Source organism: Spea bombifrons, chromosome 6, assembly GCF_027358695.1.
Source record: "Spea bombifrons isolate aSpeBom1 chromosome 6, aSpeBom1.2.pri, whole genome shotgun sequence".
NCBI lineage: Eukaryota > Metazoa > Chordata > Amphibia > Anura > Pelobatidae > Spea > Spea bombifrons.
The window spans coordinates 17,613,017-17,627,652 of record NC_071092.1 but is presented as its reverse complement, the minus strand read 5'-3'; the positions used below and the strand labels follow the sequence as shown (position 1 = coordinate 17,627,652).

Sequence of the window (14,636 nt, the reverse complement as noted above, 5' to 3'; positions counted from 1 at the left end):
AGAACCATCATTTTGACCGATGCAATGCGTCCGAGCAATGAAAAATCAAACGAGCGCCATCTCTGGATTGTGGTTAGTATTTGTGTCCATAGAGAAATAACATTAAAATCGTTCAATTTAGATCGGGTCTTGGGTAGTTTGATCCCCAAATAAAAGAGGTAGTCTCGCCTCCATTCAAAATTATATGAGGCCTGAAGTGAGGCAGACAGGAGAGCAGGTAAGTGGGATAAGAAACTGCTGAGTATCGAGTGAATTGGTCTAACAGTGCTGGCAATGAAACAGAGGGGCTTGTAATAGACGCCAAAATGTCATCAGCAAATAGGCCACCTGAGCGAGGGAAGCCGTGTATCAGTGGGTCCGAGCGAATGCGTTGGGCTAACGGTTCAAGAGCTAGCGTATATAACGGGGGAAATCGTGCAACCCTGGCGTGTCCCATTTCAAATCATAAACGGAGGTGATATAAAACCTGAAAAATGAACAGAAGCAGAGGGAGAAGAGTAAAGGGCCATAATGGAGCGAATTTGTCAAGAACCAACGAAAGGAAGAGCCAATGAAGCCTATCAAAGGCTTTTTCCGCATCGAAAGAAATGAAAAGGCATGGAGTTTTGCATTGTGAAGCCTCCCAGGAGAGGTCAATAATTATTATTATCGTTAGCCTGTCGGTATCTGACAAATCCTACCTAGTCATAATGTAGAAGAAAGGTGTATTGAAGAGAGTCTATTCGCTAATAATTTGGCATATATCTTAATATCATTGTTTAATAAAGAAATAGGTCTGAAATTGTCACATCTATCTGGAGTTTTGCCTGGCTTGGGAAGGGTAATAATATGTGCGTGAAGATTTTCAGTCAGGATGCACCCTTTGGACATAAAGGACTGGAAAAGAGTGAAAAGGGGCCAAGAATCGGAAGGAAAACTTTATAGTAATGGCTAGTCAGTCCATCCGGACCAGGGGCAGAGTTGTTTTTTAGTTGGCGTGTGGTGACCTGAATTTCCTCCAAATCAATGGGAGCATGAAGGCTAAGTTTCATATCGTCTGTGAGAGTAGGTAAAGAAACAGAATTCAGGTATGCATTGATAGAGTCAATTGTAGGTTGGGGAGTGGAGGTGTCACCAGAGAGATTGTATATGGAGGAGTAGTAATTAGCAAACTCGCTAGCAATATGGGAAGGGTTTTGTAAAGGCAACCCTTTGGACGATCGAAGGGAGGAGCGACGCGCCAGGGTTGAAAAATGCCTGAGTTTGTTTGCCAACATAATGTCAGCCTTGTTCCCTTTAGAGTAGAAACGTTGGCGGATTTTCAACATCATATGTGCCGTATGCTAAAATTGGATTTCAGCCAATTTGAGCATGTTGGGGGATGGAGTACATTTGTTAAGGGTCTTTAGGTCATAAAGTTGAAGGAGCAAAGAATCTTTATCGCCCTCCCAGTCCCTTTGTTTTTTAATATGCGAAGCAATACTAATAAAACTACCCCTAATCACTGCTTTATGCGCATTCCATAAGGTTTCAACCGAGCTCACGGAGCCTTGGTTCGCTTGGAAAAACATATCTAAGTGTGAGTGAATTTGTGATATAATGGAGTCGTCGGAAAAGAGAGAGTTATTAAGGCGCCAGGAGCCTTGAAAAGGATGTGTCACTCGTAGCGATAAATGAAGTGGGGCATGATCAGACCAATTAATGACGCCAATAGAGCAGTCCCGGATTACCTGGAGCGTAATCTTGTCGACCAAGATACAATCTATCCTAGTGTAGGAGTTATGTGGTGCAGAAAAGAATGAATAGTCACGTTCAGAAGGATGGTGAAGGTGCCAGACATCATATAATTGAAACGAGTGTAGAGAGACCGCTTCTACCTACCATACCTGCCAGTAAGGACAGAGGAAGTGTCCAAAAGGGGGTTAAGAAAAACGTTAAGATCACCACAAAGGATAAGATGGCCTCTCTTAAGAGAGTCTACTTTGGACAACAATTTCTTAAAAAAGTGGGCTTGTGAGGAGTTCTGTGCATAAAAAAAGATACCAAGGTATAATCAACAGAGTTAACGACACAATTAAGAATCAGATATCTACCCTGGGGGTCTGCCGTTTGCTTAAGAAGTTGAAAAGAAAGTTGTTTAGAAATAAAAATAGAGACACCCGCTTTGCAAGTTTTTGCCATGGAGTGGAAGTGCCAGGGGAAATCTTTAAAAAAAAGTTTTGAGTCCCTCCTATGACTCCATTCGAGCGGCTGTGCTGGGCTGGGGAGAGACGGGCGGGCGCGATTTCGCAGCTTTACGCCCACCTTATCGCGCATGCCTTCTCTGCCGCCCCTTCCCACTGCCGTTTGTGGGAGAGTGACCTTGAGATATCTTTAACTCAGTCGGACTGGACGGAAATATACACTAACACGTTCTCACTTACCGCTAATACTCTCATTAAAGAGGGCGCGTTCAAGGTGGTTGGCAGGTGGTATCTTCATCCTTCCCGGGTTGCCTGGATGTTCCCGGGCTCCGGTGATGGCTGCACGAGAGGTTGTGGAGAGAGGGGCTCGTACTTTCACATGTGGTGGACGTGCCCTCTGGCCGTGGACATGTGGACCTGGGTCTTTGATCTTCTCAGTGAACTTGTGGGCATCCGGGTAGATAAGTGCCCTTTGACGGCTTTACTCAATAAGGATCACCCTGACCCCCAATTTCCCAGGTGGACTCAGCGGCTCATTCACAGGATATGCGCGGCTGCGCGACTCTCTATCGCTAAACATTGGAACACATGCATCCCTTCCCGATCACTAATTTTATCTAAAATTTGGCATATTATGCACATGGAAAAACTCACTGCATACATACACAATACTACTGAACGCTTTCTGAAGGTGTGGACCCACTGGATGTCTTCCGCCTACGCTGAAGGCTCCACAGGCCGGATTGCTGCTCTGTGAGGTACCATTCTGGCGCACCGGGTGGTCTCTTTCTTCCCCTTCTCCCTTTCACTCTTTTTTTTTTTTATTTTTTGCTCCCTCGCCTTTCCGCCCTGGTTTCCCTCTTCTTCTAGGGCTGCAACAACTAAATCGATAAAATCGATAATAATCGATAATGAAAATCGTTGCCAACGAATTTCATTATCGATTAGTTGAATCGATTTTTATCGATTATAAAATGAGGGTTTTTTCAGAGCAAACGCTCTGAAAAATACCCCTCATTATATAATCCGTTTAGTCTGACTCACAGCAGCAGCGCCTACTCACCAGTCCCTCCCTGTAATCACTGTGACAACTGGCCCCGCCCCCTTCCTTCTCCCAGAAGGCCAGAACCACATGGCTGTGACACTCATCTAACTATAAGTACAAAATTAATATTTGGGCTGCTGAAAGTTAGGGGAGGTGGGGGTTAATTTAGGGGCAGTTATGGTTAATGGGGTGTTTAGGGTTAATTTAGAGGCAGTTATGGTTAATGGGGTGTTTAGGGGCAGTTATGGTTAATGGGGTGTTTAGGGGCAGCTATGGTTAATGGGGTGTTTAGGGTTACTTTAGGGGCAGCTATGGTTAATGGGGTGTTTAGGGTTAATATAGGAGCAGCTGTGGTTAATGGAGTGTTTGGGGTTAATTTGAGGCAGTTGTGGTTAATGGGGTGTTTAGGGTTAATTTAGGGGCTGTTGTGGTTGATGGGGGTCTTTAGGGTTAATTTAGGGGATGCTGTGGTTAATGGGGTTTTTAGGTTTAATTTAGGGTAGTTGTGTTTGATGGGGTATTTAGAGTTAATTTAAGGGTAGTTATGGTTAATGGGGTGTTTAGTGTTAATTTAATGATGAGGACTGAGGGTTAATTTAATAAAGTTAACTTAAGGCGCAGTTAGAGGTAAAGGGGGACAGACTAAGGGGAATCTAAATCCTGGGGGCAGTGAAGATTAACCCAGTACTTATTTATAAAAGTATGGTGTCAGTGTGCTGTGAACAGGTCTGTGACTCTGAGGGGACTATGAGATATGTGGGGGGTATAAGGCATATCTGGGGAGGACGGAGTGACATATCTGGGGGTATAAGGCATATACGGTATATAAGGCATATGTGGGGAGGCCAGCCTGGCATGTCTGGGGAGGATAGAGTGGTGTATCAGGGGGTATAAGGCATATCAGGCTCAGTGGTATATGTGGGAGGCAGCGTGGCATGATAAATGTGGGAGGCAGAGTGGAGTGGTATATGTGGGAGGCATCGTGGAGTCGCATATGTGGGAGGCAGCGTGGAGTCGCATATGTGGGAGGCAGCGTGGAGTCGCATATGTGGGAGGCAGCGTGGAGTCGCATATGTGGGAGGCAGCGTGGAGTCGCATATGTGGGAGGCAGCGTGGAGTGGCATATGTAGGAGGCAGCGTGGAGTGGCATATGTGGGAGGCAGCGTGGAGTGGCATATGTGGGAGGCAGCGTGGAGTGGCATATGTGGGAGGCAGCGTGGAGTGGCATATGTGGGAGGCAGCGTGGAGTGGTATATGTGGGAGGCAGCGTGGAGTGGTATATGTGGGAGGCAGCGTGGAGTGGTATATGTGGGAGGCAGCGTGGAGTGGCATATGTGGGAGGCAGCGTGGAGTGGTATATGTGGGAGGCAGCGTGGAGTGGTATATGTGGGAGGCAGCGTGGAGTGGTATATGTGGGAGGCAGCGTGGAGTGGTATATGTGGGAGGCAGCGTGGAGTGGCATATGTGGGAGGCAGCGTGGAGTGGCATATGTGGGAGGCAGCGTGGAGTGGCATATGTGGGAGGCAGCGTGGAGTGGCATATGTGGGAGGCAGCGTGGAGTGGCATATGTGGGAGGCAGCGTGGAGTGGCATATGTGGGAGGCAGCGTGGAGTGGTATATGTGGGAGGGAGCGTGGAGTGGTATATGTGGGAGGCAGCGTGGAGTGGTATATGTGGGAGGCAGCGTGGAGTGGTATATGTGGGAGGGAGCGTGGAGTGGTATATGTGGGAGGGAGCGTGGAGTGGTATATGTGGGAGGCAGCGTGGAGTGGTATATGTGGGAGGCAGCGTGGCATGTCTGGGAGGCAGCGTGGCAAGCCTGGGCTCAAATGTGTATAAATTGGGGGGGCTGGTTGGGAAATAAAGACAAGAAATGCATTTTATCAGGTTTTTTGTATTCTGCGTTTGCATTTAACATCATTTGTTTATTAAATTATTTTAAATAAATGAAAAATGTACATTCATTTTTTTTATCCGATTAATCGAAAAAATAATCGGCCAACTAATCGATTATGAAAATAATCGTTAGGTGCAGCCCTATCTCCTTCCCTCCCTTTGTGAGTCCCCCTTTTTTCCCTGGCTCCTGTACTGGGACCTCTGCCCAACAGGGCTGCTCCGCCTCTCTTTTTTGCTGCCCGGTGGCTTACGAGGTGTCTGCCTGGGGTTTCTGCCTACGGGTTGGCCCGTTCCCTGTTGGGGTTTCCCTTCCCCTGCTTATTCACAATACGAGTTATCGTGCTCTTGTTTTCCGGGCATGGTCCTGGGTGTCGCTGTCTCTGGGCCTTTTTTCTCCTATTTGTCTCCTCATTACCACCTTATATTGCTGAGGTCTGTGACTTTCCTCAACATTAGTGCTGTCGATATTACTTTTTGTATGCACTTGTTCCATGTTACCTATGTTGATGACTGCTGATGTTTCTGCTACTTGCAGAGCCGGCCTTAGGTGTTCTGGCACCCTGTGGCGCCCCCCCATCCCAAAAAAAGAAAGGAATAAAAACTTGTAACAAAACTTGTAACAAAACCCCAATCACTATATAATACGTCAAACATTGATGTGGTGTAGGCGTACCACTTCATTGTCTGGCTTAGTAGTAGGGATGCACCGAAACGAATTCTGGACTGAAACCGAAAGTGCAGCATTTACCTGGCCATAAACTGAATATGACCCCCCCACACCATAAAGAAATCTAACACTTTTATTTAAAGTAAGTAAAACACCAAAATAGGACAAAACAATTAAATAACAATAATATATATATATATATATATATATATATATATATATATATATATATATACCGTATTGGCTCGAATATAGGCCGCACTTTTTTCCCCCACTTTAAGTCTTTAAAGTGGAGGTGCGGCCTATATTCGGGGTCTAGCGCCCGACGCCCGGGACATGCAGTCCCGGGCAGGCAGCGGGGTTAGGATACAGATCCCCCGCAGCGGTGCAGGGGACCTGCATCCTACTCCCCGATACGCTCAGACAGCCTCCCCTGCCAGCCAGGGGGGGGGTGCCGGCACGGGAGGTTGTCTAAGCGCAAAAGTTTTACCTCTGCCCCCGCCCCCCCCGGACTTACCGGAGCAGACTCCCGGGTGTCTTGCGGGGCCGGCGGGGGACATCTACGCTATACGCATATACAACTTCCGGTGCCGGCACATCCAGGGCCGGCACCGGAAGTTGTATTGCGTAGATGTCCCCCGCCGGCCTTGCAAGACACCCGGGAGTCTGCTCCGGTAAGTCCGGAGGGGGGCAGAGGAGGACAGTGGTAGCATATCTCGGGGAGGTAGGACAGTGGCAGCATATTTCGGGGAGGGAGGACAGTGGTAGCATATCTCGGGGAGGGAGGACAGTGGTAGCGTATCTCGGGGAGGGAGGACAGTGGTAGCATATCTCGGGGAGGGAGGACAGTGGTAGCATATCTCGGGGAGGGAGGACAGTGGTAGCATATCTCAGGGAGGGAGGACAGTGGCAGCATATCTCGGGGGGGGGCAGAGTGGCAGCATGTTTTTTTGGTGCTTTTTTAAAGAAAAAAACTTTTTCTTTAAAAAAGCACCAAACTTTTAGGGTGCGGCCTATATACGGGGCAGCGGCCTATATCCGAGCCAATACGGTATATATATATATATATATATATATATATAATTAACAGCAATCACATTCCTATCATGTCCAGGCATACCCAGATTCCAGGATGTACTCGCAGACTTGGCATGAGAGTATGATTTCCCTATCTACCCCTTCTCACTCCCTTCTCCCTATCTACCCCCATCTAACTATATACCCTTTCCCTCTTTGAAGTTCACTTACCACCCGGTGCGGACCGCCCCCCCCGCTAGGTACGCTATTGGCGGCAGCGGTACGCTACGGTGGCGTCGGACCCCGCGGCGGCGCCCCCTGGAGTGTGGCGCCCTGTGCGGTCGCACACCCCAAAGGCCGGCCCTGGCTACTTGCACATCGTTCCCACACGAACAAAAAAAAATAAAATGATGTCTGGGCGCCGCTTTACTCTGACCTGTATGTTTTTTTTTGCATATTTGGTCGTATGCTGTGCCTGGATGTCAATAAAAAACTTTTCAATCGAAAGAAAAAAGGTTTTGAGGATTAGACTTTTTAAAATGGGTTTCCTGCACACATAAGATGTGAGCATGTTTTTTCTTGGCCTCAGAGTAAAGCAGTCTCCGTTTGTGTGGCGTATTAAGGCCATTAACATTAAGTGATAAAAAGTTAAGGGATGCCATGGTGAGAAAAATTAGAGGGTATTAGAAGGCATGGATTGGAAGGAAAAAAAAGGAGGGGGGGATCGGCAACATGGATAAAGGTGAGCCGCGCCCAGACCGGAAATAAATCATACATTATCTTTGCATTCCAGAATAAGTGAGTTAGAAGCATCAATTTAATAATCAAGGTGTGACACCCAATGTAGACGTCGAAATGTAAGATAAGCGCTCCCAGAGAAAAAAGTAAACTAAAGCAAAACATAAAACTTGAAAGTAATCACAAAATCGATCGACCCATCTCGCTTAGGGCTGTTAGGAGGGGTGGCAACCCAAACTGTGGGTAGAAATAACACAGAGAGGTAGGGATAATCCCTAAATGAGGCAGGGAGACCTCCAACATGTGTAAGAAAGAAAACAAAAAGAAGAGAGGAAAAAAAGGGAAATGAGCCATAACTTGTGTGGACTTGGACAGGCAGGGAAGAGGAGGGAGAGTACGAAAAAAAAAAAATAAAAAAAAAAAAAAAAATAAAAAAAAATCACATATCACGGAGAATAGAGAGAAAAAAACATGTTATGAAACGTAAGAGCAGCAGCGGAATAACCCCTAAAAATGTGGTGTGAAAGATGAGCCCGTTAGAGAAATAAGGAGCCACAGAATAGTTCCTCTAGGGCATCAAACACAGAAAACAAGTGTACATTATTAAGTGAAAGAAAAATAAAAAAATATAAAACGAAAAATGTCCGATCTCACCACTCCGACCCAGAGGGAGTCCATAACAATTAGGTAAGTTTCTGGTCGCTGTGTCCGTGAGAGCAAAGGATCAGGTTTCCGAGAGATCAAAAGTCTTTCTGTTCCGGAGACGTGAAAGTCTTGGCGTAGACGAGCAGGAGCAACCTGTGGACAACGAAGAACGTTGCAAGGAGTCCAATGTTGCACGCAGGAACAGCATAGGTGAGTGTAGTGGAGAGGTACGAGGCCGCGTCAAGAAGATGAGTGTGATGTAAACGGCAAACAGCGGCAACGGATCCTTACAGAAGACAAAGTGGAGTTGAAACGAGCCCCTAGTAAGAAAGAAAAAAAAATCTTGGAAACGATGGTGAAAAGTTCTTTTCTTCCCTGGTCAGTTCTGGTCTCTTATCTTCACAATAGGGCAGAAGGAGACGAAGGAGTTCATGTATGTGTAGGAGAGCGTTTGGAGTTCACAACTTCCCATTCACAGGCAAGCCTCTTGAGGGGAGAACTGAGGGATTGAAGACGGTCCTGGGTGGAGGCAGCAGTCGGTAGTGTATCAGGGACGCCCCAGTCTGAGAGTAGTTGAAGACCGTCGGCTGGTGTCTTGATCGAGTGCGTGTTACCATCTTTGTTGATAAGGAGACGGGTGGGGAAACCCCATCTGTAGAGGATTTTGTTAGCCTGTAGCGTAGCAGTGATGGTGGAAAAAGCTTTACATTGTTGCAGAGTGTATTGGGAGAGATCTTGAACGAATTGAAGATCACGGTAACATTCCGGAAGAGTATGTTTGTGCTTTACCTTCTGCATAAATCTATCTTTGACCTCATAGAAATGGATCCGAAGGATGACATCTCTTGGGGGGGAATCTTGCAATGTTTTGGGACGAGGTAGTCTGTGGATACGATCTATCCTGACCTCCTCCGTCAATGAAAGCTCTAGCACACATCGAAGCAACGTGGTGACATAGGTAAGTAGATCTTCCGAAGCAAAGTCCTCAGAAATGCCGCGGATACGTAAGTTGTTACGCCTCGAGCGATCCTCCAAATCGCTAAGTTTCAAGCGAAGGGAATCCACCTCAGCTTGCAGGGAGTTACATGAGTCCACCACGGTGTTGTGTGCCGATGTAAATTCCTCCATCATGTCTTCAAGATGCGTAGTACGGCCCCCAAGCTCATGGAGGTCCTTTTGTATCTCAGAAAGCGCGTCCGGCATATCGTGTTTGAATTTCTGTCTCATGTCGTCGAGAAGCAGTTTCATGGCAGTGATGGTAAGGTTTTGATTGTTAGGGTCCTCTGCAGAGGGTGAAGGAGAGTGCGGAGCAGGGCCAACATCAAGGCCTTGGGAGGCGTCAGAGTTTTCATCCCGGTCTCTTATAACCGGCAAAGCGCGGGAAGACGTCTTCCTTCTCGATTTCGATTCGAAAAAAGGTAGGGATATTTTGTGAAGATGATTTTGTCTTGTCTGTAGACATTGCTGAGATGTTGAGTATAAAAATTAGTTGTTTGAGAATGTTGGAGGAGCTCCACCACCATGCGTCTTACTCCATTGCCGGCCAAGCCCCTCACATTACATTAATTTATAAAGCGCTGGCAGATTCCGCAGTGTCGTTAGTCAGAAGAACAATTTAGAAACACATACAATAACTAACTGGTGGAAAGGAGAAGAGGGCCCTGCTCTTGCGAGTTAAGAATCTAGTCGGTGGTTGAGGGGGAAGTGAGACAATAGGAGAGGACTGCTTGGATGGGGATGAGTTGATCTGCTTCTGATGTGTTGAAGCTGTTGATTATTCAGATGGCTTGATTATGACGATGGTGGGGAGTACTGGGAAAGAATTTTGTACGCTTCCCTGAACAGGTGGGTTTTCAGAGAGGTTTTGAACGTTGCGTACGATGCAGAAAGTCTGAGGGAACGGGGGAAGGAATTCCCTAGGAGGGGTGCTGCAAGGGTGAAATCCTGAATATGGGAGTGGGAAGAGGTAACAACAGTAGAAGATAGCCGTAGGTCGTGAGAGGAACGAAGGGGGCGGGTAGGGGTGTATTAGGATAGGAGGATAGAGATGTAAGGTGGCGCTGAGTTGTTGAGGGCTCTATAGGTCAGGGTCAGAAGTTTAAATTTGATCCTGGAGGGTATGGGGAGCTAACGAAGTAATGAACTGCTCGTCTATGCCAAGAATGGCGGCAGAGAAAAATTTACCTGGCTGCAGTGTTGAGGATGCATTGAAGCAGTGAAAGGCGTGAGAGGGGGAAACCGGTTAGTAGAGAGTTGCAATAATCCAGACGGGATATCACAAGGGAGTGTATTAGTAATTTGGTGGTTTCTTGTGTGAGGAAAGGGCGGATTCAGGAGATGTTTATCAGTTGGAGGCAGCAGGATTTGGTGAGGGACTGGATGTGAGTGATGAAGGAGAGAGCAGAGTCAAGGGTGACACCAAGGCAGCGAACCTGGTCTGTTGGTTGGATAGTGGAGTTGTCAACAGTAATAGAGATATCAGGAAAGTGGACCGAGTAGATTGCAGGATTACCATGAGTTCGGTTTTAGAGATGTTGAGCTTTATGTAACGGGACGCCATCCATGATGCAATTTCTGATAGACAGTCAGTGAGGCGAGTAAGAAAGGTCAGGATCAGAAATACAGATTAGGGCAGGGTCCAACCTGCGGCCCTCCAGCTGCTGAAGGACTACATCTCCCATAATGCTCTTTCAGCTAAGGGGCTGGCTGAGGAGAATGGGAGATGTAGTCCTGCAGCAGCTGGAGGGCCGCAGGTTGGACGCCCCTGGATTAGGGTGTTGTCATGGAGCTAGCTAGTCCAACTGATTACCTCCGCTGACTTGTGCTCCCTTAGCCTGGGATAAACACTCTTTCACGGTTTCCCAGTCACTAACCGAGACTCAGTGTAGGATATAACCAAAACGAAGACTGATTTATTTCTCACGCACAGGGCTGGATAGATCCAGCAAAACACACATTAACATAAAACAAGATAATGGGATACAAACCGACCCCTTAATCTGCCTCCCAGAGACAACAGGGGCACTAACGGGATTAACAATACAATAGGGTCCCAACCTCCACTATTACCGGCCAAAATCAGTTCCAGGGATGGCGGGGGTAAATGTATAAATCAGCCCCCCCCCGTTCCACCACTACAGACATTATAAAACAATGGAACAATGGTGGTCACTCCCTGGTTGCAGATCATAGCTGTCTGCCGGATATAATCCCCTCATCAAGTGATGGGGTGATATACTGCTGTGGGTAGCCACAGAAGTCTTTAGAAAGTCAGGGCCCATTGTCAATAGGGAGGAGGCTGGCAGTCAGGCCTCTCCAGCGGCCCCAGTGATGGAGGGTTCCGTCACATTTCTACCCCTTCCGAATGGGACTGACCCAGAAGACCCCAAAACGGGTTGACTCCGTAGTCCTCCCAAAACTGGTACCCCAAACAATCTGCCTCTCCAAGAGCAGTACTCACCCGCCTGACCTCTGCCTCTCCCAAAAAATATAACTGCCGCTGGAGAGAATTGCCAACTGCACCTTCTCTCTGGATTCTTCTAAGCCGCTGGGGAGACGACAGGGTGGTAGGGGCCCCTTCAATCCAGGGTTGACCACAGTCTCATCCACCTGTATGGGATACATGTCACTTAGTGCTGGTTTTGTACAATCATTTGGTGGAGGGACCTCTGGTGAGGGAGGGCAGAGGCCAGTGGCGCTCTGACCTGGAGAAATATCTTCTGTGGGGTTTGCAGGAACCCCCAGTGCTGGTAGAGAGAGGCCGTCCTGCCTCTCGCCTGTTGCCAGTATTTTGCCTGGGGTGGTCTGAGTGGGCAATGCGGAAGCGTCATGGTCAGACTCAGGAAAAATGGGGAGGGGAGGGCAGAGACCAGTGGCACTCTGCCTTGATACCAGCGCTTCTTCTGGAAAGTGGGGGATCTGAGCCAACTGCCCAACCTTCCAGGGACCCAGGTGTGGAGACTGCAGTCCCATCCACTACCATAGTCTCTGGGTCTGCCTGGTTGGGCCTTACAATGTTGCTGTGGTCAGGCTCAGGGAACAGGGAAGGCAGCAGGCAGAGGCCCGCGGCACTCTACCCCATTGCCAGCTCTTCTGCTGGGTGGGTGCTAGTGGAGACCCCAGTCCCATCCATTTCACCCAGAAAACGTTCTTCCTGGGAAGGGAAGCCAAATGCAAGTCCTCCCGGACCAACATCCTCAGGTGTAAAATCAATTAAATCCACAATCTCTGGATCCGGTTGTGGAGTAAAGTTACATAGCTCTGGTATTGGACCTGGGGTAGCTGCCCAGTATCCCTTTGACTAAGGGGTGGAGACCGCTGTCCCATCCACCCCTTCTGGGTCAACATCCTCAGGTGACCACTCAGTAAAATCCATGAAATCCATTGTCACTGGGGCATACTGTTGAACACGGTCAAACAGCTCTTGATATGCATGTTCCAGTTCCCATCCTCGTGTGACCAAATAATCCAGGTCAGCCCACAGCCCGGGCACGTATCAGCCCTTCGCTCCTGGAGGTCTTTCGCCCGACACTGCGATGCACTACCAAAGTCGGGATCCTTTTCCAAACTTTCCAATAATAATCCCGGGCCGCCGAAGCTATAGCCCTCCGTGGGACCTTTATCCTCCAGCGCCGGGCACAGCTGTGCTGCGTACCAGTGCAGAGCCCGATATCCATTATCCAACCTCAGCTCTGTCTGGACCAGCACCTCCAGCTCAGCCACCCATTTCTCTTCGGGCTGCTTCCCCAGGAATCAGCAACCTCCGCTGGAACCTTTACTCGAAAGTTGGGAGGCTTTTCCCCTTGTACTTAGTTTCCAAGTGGAGAACCTCCCTCCGGAGCTTCAGGTGGGTACAATTCCTCTGGTTCAGCTCTGCACAGCTTCCTTCCATTCTCTTTCTTGGAGATAGATCTTAGTGGAAAGGAAGTGTCCCTCAGACTAGGAATCAATCCCGCCACTTGCCACTAATGTCACAGAGCTGGATGGTCCAAACCGACTACCTCAGCTGACTTGTGCTCCCTTACACACACATATTTAGCCACGCATATACATACACACACACATATACACATTTGAGGTTATTGCTGCCCAAAGAGGTTCACCCAGTTATTAAATTTAATGGTTAGGGCTGCAACTAACGGTTATTTTCATAATCAAGTAGTTGGCTGATTAATTGGATAAAAAAACAATATGCAAATGTGCGTGTGCATCCCACACAACCTCTAGAAGTGCCTTATACCTCCCTATATGCTACTGTGCCCCCAGATATGCCACTCCGTCCCCCTGATATGCCTTATACCCACTGATATGCTACTCCACTCCCTAGATATGCCTTATACCTCCCTATATGCTACTGTGCCCCCAGATATGCCACTCCGTCCCCCTGATATGCCTTATACCCACTGATATGCTACTCCACTCCCCAGATATGCCTTATACCTCCCTTTATGCCGCTGTGCTCCCCAAGACTCCCTGGTGTCTAGCGGGATCAGTTGGTGGACGTCTGCGCAATGCGTGTACACAAGCCTCTGCTGCTGGGTGGTACTTCCGCAGGGGCTTCTATGACTGAGCACAGGAAAGTCATGTGACGCCGGTGCTCCATCACAGAAGCCCCAGCGGAGCCGCAATCGTTCACCGGCTCCCAGGGAGGAGGATCCTCCGCAGCGTTGCAAGGGATCTGGATCCTCTTCTCTGGCAGACGACATCCTCTTCTGTCCTCCCCTTCCACTGGGGCTTCTATGATGGAGCACCGGCGTCACATGACCTTCCGGTGGTCAGTCATAGAAGCTCCAGCGAAAGTGCCTTGTCTACGCACATCTGGCAGACGTCCACCGACTGCCAGAGAGGAGGATCCAGGTCCCTTGCAGCTCAGCGGGGGATCTGGATCTTAGTGTTACAGTCTGACCTCTATTTTTCAGAGCATTTGAAAAACCCTCATTGTATATTCATTAAAATCGATAATGAAAATAGTTGACAACGGTTTTCATTATCGCTTATATTGATCAGTTGTTGCAGCGCTAGTGTTATTAGCTTAAACATTGTGTTTGTCTATACTTGTGAGTTAGATGTAGAACAGATTACATTTTATGAACAATTAATGAAGATAATTTCAAAGGGTACACTTTGACATGTAATCAAAAGGAATTAAGAGCTACATTACCTGGTTTCAGAAGATGCGGGTGAGTAGCAGGACTAGGTTGGCCAAGGTATTGTTTTGGGAAGTTCAATAGGTCAGGCTTTATTGAGAATTTCCGTATTAAAAAGGAAGTGCAAGCTAAATTGGGGAACATAGCAAGATATTAGAAGACTGTAAGAATCAGTTTTAAATAGAGAACGATTATGGCAAATTAATCTTAAAATAAAATAAAAAAAATAAAAAAATTTAAATGTATTTCAAAAATCTACAAAATTATTTCACCAATTAAAAACTTGAAAATAAAGTAGCTGCTACCAACCTTTGTCAAACT

General features: G+C 47.7%; 1 protein-coding gene across 2 annotated transcripts in view; it reads right to left on the bottom strand.

Moving 5' to 3' along the window:
- Window positions 1-14,636, bottom strand: part of XPNPEP3 (X-prolyl aminopeptidase 3) — a 211,176-nt gene that overhangs the window by 135,454 nt on the left and 61,086 nt on the right. For both annotated transcript variants that reach the window (XM_053468633.1, XM_053468632.1), the window contains exon 3: window positions 14,330-14,443. In XM_053468633.1, the coding sequence (XP_053324608.1) occupies window positions 14,330-14,443 (114 nt within the window). The remainder of the gene's footprint in view (window positions 1-14,329; window positions 14,444-14,636) is intronic.